We start from the raw sequence: 14,207 nt of genomic DNA on the forward strand, positions 1-14,207 counted from the left end.
GGTAATATATGGTCTGACAGACCTGCTCTGTCTGGCCACCTTGTTCGTGGAGTTGAATCAGTCTGTTAGAGAGGGTGCTCCTCTGGCAGCAGAGGGTAGTCAGGATTATAGGTGACAAATGACAGTGTTCAGTGACATCCTTTCTACCACAGCTTCAAACGTGCAGTCTGCAGCTACTTGACATTGCCAACCTTCTTGACATTATTCAGTCAGTTGGTGTCACCAGCTCCAGTGCCACGCCTCCAGCAGACCACAGCAAAATGTACTGCGCTCGCCACAACTTCGAAAATATTATTTTATTTGTCAATAATTATAATATAAGACATTGTACTGTTAATGTGATTTTAGTCATATACAGTATGCTTAACTGTGGGTAAAGAGAGAGAAATCATGGTTATGTAAAGTACTGAATCAAAGTGCCCAAAAGTTGATTGTGTTCATCTGGACGTAGCTTTTCAGTGGGAGAAACGTTTCGTCACTCACCCAAGTGACTTCTTCAGTCTCAGCTGACTGCAGGTTTCCAGCCTTATAAACAGCACATTTGCATAATAATTGAAACTAGCACCACTAGAATTCCCATCTCGCCCCTGTGGGCGGTTTATCCTTCAAGCTCGGGTCCTCTACCAGAGGCCTGGGAGCTTGAGGATCCTGCGCAGTATCTTAGCTGTTCCCAGGACTGCGCTCTTCTTGACAGAGATCTCCGATGTTGTTCCCGGGATCTGCTGGAGCCACTCGCCTAGCTTGGGAGTCACCGCACCGAGTACTCCAATTACCACGGGGACCACCGTTACCTTCACCCTCCACATCCTCTCGAGCTCTTCTCTGAGCCCTTGGTATTTCTCCAGCTTCTCGTGTTCCTTCTTCCTGATGTTGCTGTCATTCGGGACCACTACATCGATCACTACGGCCGTCTTCTTCTGTTTGTCTACCACCACTATGTCCGGTTGGTTAGCCACCACCATTTTGTCCGTCTGTATCTGGAAGTCCCACAGGATCTTAGCTCGGTCATTCTCCACCACCCTTGGGGGCATCTCCCATTTTGACCTCGGGACTTCCAGGTTATACTCAGCACAGATGTTCCTGTACACTATGCTACACCACTTGGTTATGGCGTTCCATGTATGCCCTGCCTGCTAGCATCTTTCACCCTGCTGTTATGTGCTTGATTGTGTCAGGGGCATCTTTACACAGCCTGCACCTGGGGTCTTGCCTGGTGTGATAGACCCCAGCCTCTATGGATCTTGTACTCAGAGCTTGTTTTGGGGAAAAATTCTCATCAACATTAGGACCAAATTAACTTACAAAGTTTAGCTTTTAAAACAAAAGGGATATATATTTATGTAAATGTATCATATGCATATTGTATGTGTCTGGACTAATCAGGTGAAGCTGGCCTACCAGGAGTCAGAGGTGGTTGCTCTGTTGAAGAAGATCCCTCTGGGTCTGATAGAGATGTCCGCCATCAGAGAGCGAGCAGAGCAGCTCCGGGATGGAAACTTTTGTGATTACAGACCTGTGCTACCTCTCATGTTGGCCAGCTTCATCTTCGATGTACTGTGTACCCCAGGTATGCACCGGTAATCTTTATTTTAATGGTGGTTTTCATGTGTTTCACTTGAAATAGTCAAAGCAATTCTAGTTTTCTTGTCATATGTGTTTAGGATGTAAACACAACCATGCCATTGTCTCATGGCTGCTTGCCCAAAGAAGATCAGATATTTTCTTAAAAGTCTCAATCAAATCCTTATACTAAGGTTTTAGTTTTATTATATGTATTCAGCTTTTTTTGCTTTTATTTGACAGTTGCGATGGACACAGAAATGATGGGAAATTGTTAATCGCTTAAACAGGATTTTTAACTTGATTCAAATACAATAAAATAAAAATAAATAATACAAGACTAAAGAATTCTAAGTATTCTGTTAAATTGCCTTTAACTATGTAATATGAAAGTGAATATCTCTTGGCCACCAGCTTTATTTGTAGTGTACTGAACGTTGAAGCTTTGTGTTGAATGAATGAAGAAGCTCATATTGTCTTTTTTGGAACAGACTGAGGAATTTTAAGGGAGATTGACTGAATTTATGTCCCTTTCACTTTTCTCCATACTGTTTTGTGCAGTTGTGTCTCCAACGGGTTCCCGTCCACCAAGCCGCAACCGCAACAATGAGATGCCTGGAGATGAGGAGCTGGGTTTTGAGGCTGCTGTTGCTGCACTTGGTAAATTTATTCACCAATTGATTGGTTTCGTTCCTCTCAGTGTTTATCAGTATCTTCTTCTCCATCCTCACTACTTGTTTTCCTGCTCACTGTTTCTCACAAATGTTCAATTGTAACCTTTGTTTTGTGTCCACCCTCTGTGACTGCAGGTATGAAAACCACAGTCAGCGAGGCAGAGCATCCTCTGCTATGTGAAGGAACTAGACGAGTGAAGGGTGACCTGGCCCTGGCTCTCATGATCACCTATAAGGACGACCAGAGCAAGCTCAAGAAGGTAACAGCTACATTATAGTATTTCAGAACATGTACAGAAGATGTCCCGTCCAACCGCATATCAATTCTACACCTGTTACAGTCACAGAATTTGACTGTAACAGGCCAGTTTATTCATTTAATACGTTTTTTTTAAAACAAAGAAAGAAAATAGTGCAAAGTAATTCATTGACCAGTAACTGGATGTAACTGGAAAAAACTATACTAATTAAAAGGTGAGTGGTTCGATCCCCAGCTCCTTCTGTCTGAACGTCCAAGTTTCCTTAGGCAAAATACTAATTGCTCAAATTGTGTAAAAAAGTGAGTGAGTGCTTTTAAGCACGTAATACAGGCCTTTCACACAGGAGCTGCTCTCTGAAACACATTCATGTCTATTTCTTGCACAGTGAAGGAAAGCTTCACTTTGCTTGTCTGAGTCCGGTAAACACTGGCACAGGTTAACATGCATCTGGTTGGTTAACATCTGTCCTCTCTGTCCAAAATGTGAACATTGGCATCCTCGAAAGAGTGACCTTTATCCTTAAGATGCAGATGGACTGCTGAGTCTTGTCCTGTGGAGGTGGCTCTTCTGTGTTGTGCCATGCGCTTGTGAAGTGGCTGTTTGCTCTCTCCGATGTAGAGGTCTGGGCATTCCTCGCTGCACTGTACAGCATACACCACATTCTTAACAATGTGGTGTATGCTGTACAGTGCAGAGAGGACAGACGGTTTGAAAGAGGAGTGAAAGAAGCATCTATGTCCACTGTGAGCGACCATCTTTGAACAGAGGCGGGGGTTTACGACACCAACTCTCTGCCATCTTTAAAGAAGTCCAGACGCTTTTCTTTGCAAGCTCCTTTGACCCATGGAGGAGAGCTATAGATGGTCAGACAGTTGTGTTCTTACATTGAGTCTGACGTTTGATTACTTTGCTAACAAGTTTAACAGGATATTTCCATTCTCAGGTGTCTGATACCCTTCGACACTCATCAAAAGAATTTTCATCTCTTCTTTCTTTCTCTGATAATGATATTAGGCAATTAATTAGTACAAAGAATGTTAGATGTACATCTTTTTTGGGTACAATAACATTGGCTCAGGAGCTAGACCAGGTCACTGATCTAAATGGTGGTGGTTCAATCCCTGGCTCCCCTTAGTCTGCATGCCAAATATCCGGAGCAAGATATTAACCCCAAGTTGCTAATGGTAGTACTTAAATGGCAGACAGTGCTTGTGTGAATGGGTGAATCTGGCATGTTGTATAGAGCGCTTGTAGTACTCCAGAAAAGTAGAAAAGTGCTAAATAAGAATCAGTCCAGGCCATTACAAGGTTCTACTTGTATAAGGTAGGTAAGGATTTTCCTTGGAGTAAATTGTGACTATCACCAGATAATGTTCACACAACTAGATAGAAGTATGTAAAGATGTGCTTTAACCAAGCACATTGATTGAACGCACCCATCTAAGATTTTTCTGATTTCCACACTTTGGTATTTCATGTTGCTCATGTGGATTTCTGTTGTAGGGTGTATGCAAAGTGTAAGTGTTTTCTTACTCTCTGTATCAATGTGTTCTCTCTTTCCTGTCCACCCTCCATGCTCAGATATTGGATAAGCTATTGGACAGAGAGAGTCAGACCCACAAGCCCCAAACTCTAAGCTCCTTCTACTCAAGCAAGCCAGCAGCTGGCAGTCAGCGTAGTCCATCCAAACATACATCCTCCAGCCACAGTGGAGTGGGTGGGGCCACAGGAGTGGTCTCCAAACATGCTACGTCATCTTCCTCAGCATCTACTTTGGTGGCTTCATCCTCAAGCTCTTCCTCTGCTCTGACAATTGGCGGAGAGGGGGTGGCTCCTCAGGCTGATCTGAACCCAGTGCCAAATAACACAGCAGGGGAGAGTGCCGCTGAGACCAGGGAGCATGGTAAGAACCCCATTACCACGTCTCTTGGTTTCCACCTTTGTGTTCTTGTCATTCTCCAGGCACAAACATCCACTTGTTTTAGGTTTTTCCGCATGTTCACTATAACTATATTAAAAAAAAAAGTATAAAAGCTGTAAACAAGTGCTGCATGCATTTCACACTCACACACACACACACACACACACACACACACACACACACACACACACACACACAGCCACAGACCAGTACATACTTACTTGTCTGTGTACGGTCAGAACCAGCAAACTCTTTCAGCAGTTAGGTCGCTGGTTGCTAGTCCACCACTGTTCCTTCCTTGGACCACTTCTGATAGGTTCTGACCACTGCAGACCAGGAACACCCCACAAGAGCTGCAGTTTTGGAGATGTTCTAACCCAGTCATCTTAGCATCATAATTTGGTCCTTGGCAAACTTAGAATAGAATGGAATAGAATAGCCCTTTGTCATTGTACATATACAACAAATCTGTGGGTGCTCCACCCGACTACTACCCAAGAAATATGGATAACAAAACAGTAATATAAATAACATAAACCATGGTATACATAACAAAGTCTAAATATGAATAACGGAACAGAAAGACTGAAATCTAAATAACAAAAGGAATAAAAAGCACACTGTATAATAAAGTGCACACAGTAAAAATGAGGCTGTGTAGTTACAAGGTGGCTTGAGTGTAGTACAAAAGACTTCAGTGGAGTTCAGTAGTGGCATTTGGATGTTGTACACAGTCAGGTTTGAGTTTCCTGAAGGATGAGTGTTACTCAGGACCATGTGTCAGAGTGAATGAGAGTGTGTGGTGGGGAATGGAGATCTGTGGCTGTTTGCTGTCCTAAACTTGCTAAAAACCTTTTTCTGCTTCTACCACATCAAAATGTTCAACTGCTCCCCGGCTGTGTGCGCGTGCATGTGTGTGTAAAGAGATCTCATGATCTGTCCTCGCTTTTTCAGATGGGCCTTCATCTTCAAGTGACCAGCAGAATGACATCGCTTCATTTAAGGAGGCCACAGTGCCCAGTCGGTTGGCACTGGGGGCACGCTGTGGATATAGTCAACGCTGCTGGGGCTCACCTGTACGGCAGAAGAAAAAACACACTGGTACAGTGTTACTAATATTAAGACTGCTATTATTATCTATACTTTTTTACGCCGAATACTGCTTTCATTTGTTCGGAAAAAATGTTGCTTTATGAGATGGGTACTTTTGATTATTGGCCTATTTAATATGTATAAGTGGTACTTTTTTCAGGCCTTAAACCTTACTGAAATACTCCACACTCTTATGTTATTTATATATGTGTGTGTATGTGTATATATATTAGGGGTGCAACGATACACAAAATTCACGGTTCGATACTTTGGTGTCACGGTTCGATATTTTTTCGATATAAAAAAAATGGTCATGCCTTTTTAATTTGTCATTTATTAAAATTATAAATATATATTTTAACTCAAAAGTACAGTTTTTAAATTTAATGTTGCTGAAACAACAAAATAATAAAAAAAAAATAAATCGATGATCGAGAAATCACTCATCTTTGGAAAAGAGAGTTTATTACAGAGAAATGGCTCTTTCCAAAATAAAAGCTATACTATCCGCTTCTTCTGGGCTATATTCTCAGCAGCATACTAAACATATCAGGTCCCCATAAGGAGAATCCTGTGCTAACGGCTGTCTAAATGACTCGGGTAAAGTTTGTAGCATGCGTGCTTGTTGTTTTTGTCTGCTTCCACTTGTCTTTGCACTAGGATGATGTCGGCATAAATGTGCAGTCATATTCGTTGTGTTCCCACTAGTGCTGTCAGCTAGGGCTGGGCCATATTATACCGTTCACGGTAATACCGGTATAATGTTAGGCAACGATAGGAAAATGAAATATCGCGATAGAATATGAGTAAAACGCGCATGCGCAGTGCCTTTGTTTTCATACGCACATGGCCGATTGTTGAGTGAAACAGATGAACCAGAATTGGTTTGTAAAAATGGTGCAACTTCAGTGATGTGGAACTGGTTTGGTGTTTGTCCATCAGATACACGACAAAGCACATTTTTTTGCAGAACATACAAGCGGCCGTCATTATTGTCGTATTTGTCGGACTAAGATGCTCTTAAATCTGGGAGTAATCTGGGTCCTAAACTCCGTATTCTTCAGGTCAAACAACACTGCAGCATCACTGAGAGTTAAAAACTGTCTAAATTCTTTCATCTTTAATAAAACGATCAGCATTGCTGCTTTACCAGGTGTAACTATGAAGTTTAACTTCCAGGCATCCATGAAAACAAAATTTATTACATTTAACGGAGTTAGAAGTTAGCAGGAAGCTAGCGGAAGTTAGCTCGCTAGTTTCGCTAGTTACCTAAGCATGATATTGCATGTTCTGACTGATATTTCTGAAAAAAATCAAACGTACAGCTCTGTTATCACTTCCAACATAAATGAAGACAGGAAACTAAACAGCAGTGACGTTTGTAGGGTTACTGAAGTTGGGCTAGCTGGTATATAATGATGTGCTACGTGATCGCTAGCGACACAGCTATGTTAGCATAACATAAACAGTGAAGCTGGAGGACGAACACTAACGCTTTTCCACTTCTAAAAGTTAACGTGAAGGTTCCTCATGGTTAGAGACAAATGCAATCGCATGGCAGGATGCTGTAAACGGACCAAACTTCAGTCAGGAGAACAACTGAGATAATCCATCCACAATACGAGGTCAGTCATTAATATACTGCAACAACATGGGAATAGAGCAGCTGCCAGAGAATTCAACATTAATGAATCAATGGTACAAAAGTGGAGGAAGCAAGAAGAATAAAATTTGATTCATCTGACTGCTTTGTTTCGCTTAATGTTTCACTGCTACACCTCTTTCCGGGATGCGTACAAAGCCCAATCCGGAGGGCGGTGCACTGTTGGACGGACCAATCGGAGTCTGCGCTGCGGGACTGTTTTGATCACGCGGACTGGGAAATGTTTCACGTGGCTGCTAGGGACATTGATGAATACACAGACTCAGTCTGCGGATTTATCAGGAAATGCGTGGAAGATGTCGTCCCATCCAGAACAGTTAAATCCTTCCCAAATCAAAAACCCTGGATTAACAGAGATGTTCGCGCGGCACTGGCGGCACGGAACACCGCTTTTGCCTCCGCGAACACATCGGACTACAAACACGCACATTACCAACTCCGGAAGACGATCAAAGCAGCCAAACGTGAGTACAGGGACAGGGTGGAGCAACAGTTTGACAACCCTCGGAGTATGTGGCAGGGACTAAACACGATCACAGACTTTAGAGGGAAAACCAGCACACCGCAGACCACGGCCTCTCTGTGTGAGGATCTAAACGTATTCTACGCTAGATTCGACACAGCGAACACCATGAGACCGGACAGTGTGCGCACCGCGGATGACGTCAGTGCGCACACTGTGTCTGAGGAGGATGTGCGGAGGTGCTTCAGGAAGGTGAACGCATGCAAAGCTACTGGTCCGGACGGGATTCCCGGCCGCGTCCTCAAGTCATGCGCGGCTCAGCTGGCTGGAGTGTTCACGCACATCTTCAACCTTTCCCTCTCTCTGTCTGTAGTCCCAGCCTGCTTCAAAATGGCCACCATCGTCCCTGTACCCAAATCCTCCACCATCTCCTCATTGAACGACTGGCGACCTGTAGCCCTGACCCCCATCGTAAGCAAATGCTTCGAGAAGCTGGTCAGGGACTTCATCTGCTCTGCACTACCCGACTCACTGGACCCTCTACAGTTCGCATACCGCCACAACAGGTCCACTGATGATGCCATAGCCCTGACACTACACACTGCCCTGTCACACCTGGAGAAGAGAGACACGTATGTGAGGATGCTGTTTGTAGATTACAGCTCAGCATTCAATACCATCGTTCCCTCGAAGCTGGACAGGAAACTGCAGGATCTAGGACTGAGCAGCTCCCTCTGCAGCTGGATCCTTAGCTTCCTGTCTGACAGACGCCAAGTGGTCAGACTGGGCAGCATCACCTCATCCCCCGTCACACTGAACACTGGTGCTCCACAGGGGTGTGTACTGAGCCCTCTCCTGTACTCACTCTACACCTACGACTGCACAGCCACTAACAACTCCAACATCATTGTGAAGTTTGCGGACGACACTACAGTGGTGGGTCTTATCACCAATGGTGATGAGACGGCTTACAGGGAGGAGGTCAGCGCCCTGACCCACTGGTGTCAAGACAACCATCTCACCCTCAACGTCGCAAAGACAAAGGAGTTGATAGTGGACTTCCGGAGGTGCAGAGAAGTACACACCCCCATCACCATCAACGGCGCTGCTGTGGAGAGAGTGAGCAGCTTCCGGTTCCTTGGCGTACACCTGGCTGAGGATCTTACGTGGTCAGTACACACAAACAAAACAGTGAAGAAGGCGCAGCAGCGCCTCTTCTTTCTCAGGAGACTGAAAAGATTCGGCATGAGCCCCCGCATCCTCAGGACCTTCTATCACTGTGCCATTGAGAGCATCCTCACTGGATGCATCACCACCTGGTATGGCAACAGCACCACCTACAACTGCAAAGCTCTCCAGCGAGTAGTGCGGTGCTCTGAACGGATAATTGGAGGTGAGCTTCCCTCCCTCCAAGACATCTACAGGAAGCGGTGCCTGAGGAAAGCGGGGAGGATCATCAAGGACTCCAGTCACCCCAGCCATAAACTGTTCAGACTACTTCCATCAGGAAGGAGGTTCTGCAGCATCCGATCCCGTACCAGCAGACTGAGAGACAGCTTTTTCCATCAGGCCATCAGACTGCTGAACACTTCATAGACACCTCAGCTTCACTACTGGAACTTTAACATTATGCACTCCATACTGTACAGTAATGCCACTGTTTTGCACATGTCTCACTCTGTATATTTTATTTTATTTATTTTATATATTTTATTTATTGTTTACTCTATTTAATTTGTAAAATATGTGTACACACACACACACACACACACACACACACACACACGTAGAAAAATATTTAGTATACACATCCAGAAATGCATATACTATTATATATTGTACATATATTTATTAGTTTCAGATGTAGCCATTCTTGTATTTTGCTTGTTTACATTATTGTATTTTGCACAACTCTGTTGCTTGTGAAGCTCGCACACAAGAATTTCACTCACATGTGCTGTACCAATGTACCTGCACATGTGATGTGACAATAAAAGTGATTTGATTTGATTTTGATTTGAATGTGCCTTGTAGTCCTGTGCACCTTATGGTCCGAAAAATACGTACTGCACACTGCAGTTTAATGTTGCAAAGCACCTCTTTTTAACTTCAGTGGATATTATACATGGTTATGCTCAGGAAATGCCTTTTGGTTAAACTTTCAGCAAGGAATTTGCATTTGCACTGTTACATTTTTATAAATTCAATTCAATTCAATTTTCAATTCAATTTTATTTATATAGCGCCAAATCACAACAAAAGTCGCCTCAAGGCACTTCATAGATACAGAGAAAAACCCAACAATCATATGACCCCCTATGAGCAAGCACTTTGGCGACAGTGGGAAGGAAAAACTCCCTTTTAACAGGAAGAAACCTCCGGCAGAACCAGGCTCAGGGAGGGGCGGCCATCTGCTGCGACCGGTTGGGGTGAGAGAAGGAAGACAGGATAAAGACATGCTGTGGAAGAGAGACAGAGGTTAATAACAGATATGATTCAATGCAGAGAGGTCTATTAATACATAGTGAGTGAGAAAGGTGACTGGAAAGGAAAAACTCAATGCATCATGGGAATCCCCCGGCAGCCTACATCTATTGCAGCATAACAAAGGGAGGATTCAGGGTCACCTGGTCCAGCCCTAACTATATGCTTTAGAAAAAAGGAAAGTTTTAAGCCTAATCTTAAAAGTAGAGATAGTGTCTGTCTCCCGAATCCAAACTGGAAGCTGGTTCCACAGAAGAGGGGCCTGAAAACTGAAGGCTCTCCCTCCCATTCTACTTTTAAATACTCTAGGAACAACAAGTAGGCCTGCAGAGCGAGAGCGGAGCGCTCTAATAGGGTGATATGGTACTACAAGGTCATTAAGATAAGATGGGGCCTGATTATTTAAGACCTTGTATGTGAGGAGCAGGATTTTGAATTCAATTCTGGATTTAACAGGAAGCCAATGAAGGGAAGCCAAAACAGGAGAAATATGCTCTCTCTTTCTAGTCCCTGTCAGGACTCTTGCTGCAGCATTTTGGATTAGCTGAAGGCTTTTCAGTGAGTTTTTTGGACATCCTGATAATAATGAATTACAGTAGTCCAGCCTGGAAGTAATAAATGCATGAACTAGTTTTTCAGCGTCACTCTGAGACAGGATATTTCTAATTTTAGAGATGTTGCGCAAATGGAAGAAAGCAGTCTTACATATTTGTTTAATATGTGCGTTGAAGGACATGTCCTGGTCAAAAATGACTCCAAGGTTCCTCACCGCGTTACTGGAGGCCAAGGTAATGCCATCCAGAGTAAGAATCTGATTAGATACCATATTTCTAAGATTTTCAGGGCCGAGTACAATAACCTCAGTTTTATCTGAATTAAGAAGCAGAAAGTTAGCGGCCATCCAGGTCTTTATGTCTTTAAGACATTCCTGCAGTTTAACTAATTGGTGTGTGTTATCTGGCTTCATGGACAGATAGAGCTGGGTGTCATCTGCATAGCAGTGAAAATGTATGCTATGTTTTCTAATGATACTGCCTAAGGGAAGCATGTATAATGTAAACAGAATTGGTCCTAGCACTGAACCCTGTGGAACTCCATAATTAACCTCAGTGTGTGAAGAGGACTCTCCATTTACATGCACAAATTGGAGTCTATTAGATAGATATGATACAAACCACTGCAGCGCAGTACTTGTAATACCTACAGCATGTTCTAATCGCTCTAATAGGATATTATGATCAACAGTATCGAACGCTGCACTGAGGTCTAGCAGGACAAGCACAGAGATGAGTCCACTGTCAGAGGCCATAAGAAGATCATTTGTAACCTTCACTAAAGCTGTTTCTGTGCTGTGCTGAGCTCTGAAACCTGACTGAAACTCTTCAAATAAACCATTCCTCTGCAGATGATCTGTTAGCTGTTTGACAACTACTCTTTCAAGGATTTTTGATATGAAAGGAAGGTTGGAGATTGGCCTATAATTAGCTAAGACTGCTGGGTCTAGAGATGGCTTTTTGAGTAAAGGTTTAACTACAGCCAGCTTGAAGGCCTGTGGTACATAGCCGATTATTAGAGATAGGTTGATCATATTTAAGATCGAAGAATTAATTAATGGCAGGACTTCTTTGAGCAGTTTTGTAGGAATGGGGTCTAAAAGACACGTTGATGGTTTGGAGGAAGTAATTATTGAAGTTAACTCAGAAAGATCAATTGGAGAAAAAGAGTCTAACTTAATATCAATGGTACTAAGAGTAGCTGTAGATAATATTACATCTGTGGGATGATTATTGGTAATTTTTTCTCTAATGATAAAAATTTTATTTGTGAAGAAGTTCATGAAGTCATTACTAGTTAACGTTAAAGGGATGGTTGGCTCAAAAGAGCTCTGACTTTTTGTCAGCCTGGCTACAGTGCTGAAGAGAAACCTAGGGTTGTTCTTATTTTCTTCAATCAGTGATGAATAGTAAGATGTTCTGGCTTTGCGGAGGGCTTTCTTATAAAGCAGCAAACTATTTCTCCAGGCTAAATGATGATCCTCTAGATTTGTGACACGCCATTTCCTCTCCAGATTACGAGTCATCTGCTTTAGGGTACGTGTTTCAGAATTATACCACGGAGTCAGGTACTTCTGATTTGAGGCCTTAGTTTTCACAGGAGCTACAGTATCCAGAGTCGTACGTAGTGAGGAGGTGAAATTATTAACAAGATAATCGACCTCTGTTGGGGTAGCGTTCAGATAGCTGCTTTGCTCTGTGTTGGTACAGGGCATTGGAGATGATAACAGTGGGTGGATTATATTCTTAAACTTAGTTACAGTGCTTTCAGAAAGACATCTACTTTGATAAAGTCTACTCTCCACCGCTGTGTAATCAATTATTGTAAATGTAAATGTTATCAGGAAATGATCAGACAGGAGAGGGTTTTCAGGAAACACTGTTAAATGTTCAGGTTCGATGCCATATGTTAAAACAAGATCTAGAGTGTGATTAAAGTGGTGGGTGGGTTCTTTTACATTTTGAGAGAAACCAATTGAGTCTAATAACAGATTAAATGCCATGTTGAGGCTGTCATTTTTAGCATCTACATGGATGTTAAAATCACCCACAATAATTATTTTATCTGAGCTCAGAACTAAATTAGATATAAAGTCTGAGAAATCAGACAGAAACTCTGTGTAAGGCCCAGGTGGACGATAGATGATAACAAGTAAGACTGGTTTCTGAGTTTCACAGCTGGGGTGGACAATGTTAAGCATCAGGCTTTCAAATGAATTAAAAGTCTGTCTTGGTCTTTCATTAATTAATAGGCTGGTGTGAAAAATTGCTGCCACACCGCCCCCTCGGCCTGTGCTTCGAGATTTCTGGTAGTTAGAATGGCTCGGGGGTGTTGATTCATTTAAACTAACATAATCATCCTGCTGCAACCAGGTTTCTGTAAGGCAGAGTAAATCAATTTGTTGATCAATTATTAAGTCATGTACTAACAGAGACTTGGAGGAGAGAGACCTAATATTTAATAATCCACATTTCACTGTTTTACTCTTTGGTTCAGATGTGGATACTGTATTGTTCTTTCTTTGTGATTGTTTATGTTTAAGTTGTTTGTTGCTGGTTTTTAGTTTGTTTTTTGTCTTTTTGGAAGCTGACACAGTCTCTATGGAGATGGGTTTTTGGGGGGGTAGCAGGAGGAGAGAAGCTGCAGAGAAGCGTGTAAGACTGCAACTCTGCTTCCTGGTCCCAACTCTGGATAGTCATATTTTGGGGGGTTTAATAAATTTGTCCATATTTCTAGAAATGAGAGCTGCTCCATCCAAAGTGGGATGGATGCCGTCTCTCCTAACAAGACCAGGTTTCCTCCAGAAGGTTTGCCAATTATCTATGAAGCCCACATCGTTTCTGGGACACCACTCAGACAGCCAGCAATTTAAGGAGAACATGCGGCTAAACATGTCACTCCTGGTCTGATTGGGGAGGGGACCAGAGAAAACTACAGAGTCCGACATTGTTTTGGCAAAGTTGCACACCGATTCAATATTGATTTTAGTGACCTCCGATTGGCGTAACCGGGTGTCATTACTGCCGACGTGAATTATGATTTTACTGAATTTACGTTTACCCTTAGCCAGCAGTTTTAAATTTCCTTCAATGTCGCCTGCTCTGGCCCCTGGAAGACAATTGACTATGGTTGCCGGTGTCTCTAGCTTCACATGTCTGAGAACAGAATCGCCAATTACCAGAGTTTGACCCCCGGCGGGTGTGTCGCCGAGTGGGGAAAAACGGTTAGACACATGAACGGGTTGGTGGTGTACCTGGGGCTTCTGTTTAGGACTATGCTTCCTCCTCACCGTGACCCAGCCGCCCTGATTCCCCAGCTGCTTGGGACCTGCCGGGGAACAGCTAGCGGGGCCTACGCTATTTTCGGCTGCACCAGCTACAGGGGCCTGGCTAGCTGCGGGTGAATGAAGGGTGCGAAGCCGAGTCTCCAATTCAGTAATCCTGGCCTCCAGAGCTGCAAATATGCTACATTTGTTACAGATATCATTACTGCTAAAGGAGGCCGAGGAGTAACTAAACATCTGACACAATGAGCA

General features: G+C 43.2%; 1 protein-coding gene across 2 annotated transcripts in view; it reads left to right on the top strand.

Moving 5' to 3' along the window:
* Window positions 1–14,207, top strand: part of zswim8 (zinc finger, SWIM-type containing 8) — a 70,121-nt gene that overhangs the window by 29,460 nt on the left and 26,454 nt on the right. For both annotated transcript variants that reach the window (XM_085442610.1, XM_085442609.1), the window contains 5 exons: window positions 1,384–1,567; window positions 2,122–2,220; window positions 2,370–2,494; window positions 4,076–4,397; window positions 5,370–5,516. In XM_085442610.1, the coding sequence (XP_085298736.1) occupies window positions 1,384–1,567; window positions 2,122–2,220; window positions 2,370–2,494; window positions 4,076–4,397; window positions 5,370–5,516 (877 nt within the window). The remainder of the gene's footprint in view (window positions 1–1,383; window positions 1,568–2,121; window positions 2,221–2,369; window positions 2,495–4,075; window positions 4,398–5,369; window positions 5,517–14,207) is intronic.

This window comes from Copadichromis virginalis, linkage group LG19 (genome assembly GCF_057382275.1).
Source record: "Copadichromis virginalis isolate Kocher_CV1m ecotype Utaka linkage group LG19, C_Virginalis_male_GT1.1, whole genome shotgun sequence".
Lineage (NCBI taxonomy): Eukaryota > Metazoa > Chordata > Actinopteri > Cichliformes > Cichlidae > Copadichromis > Copadichromis virginalis.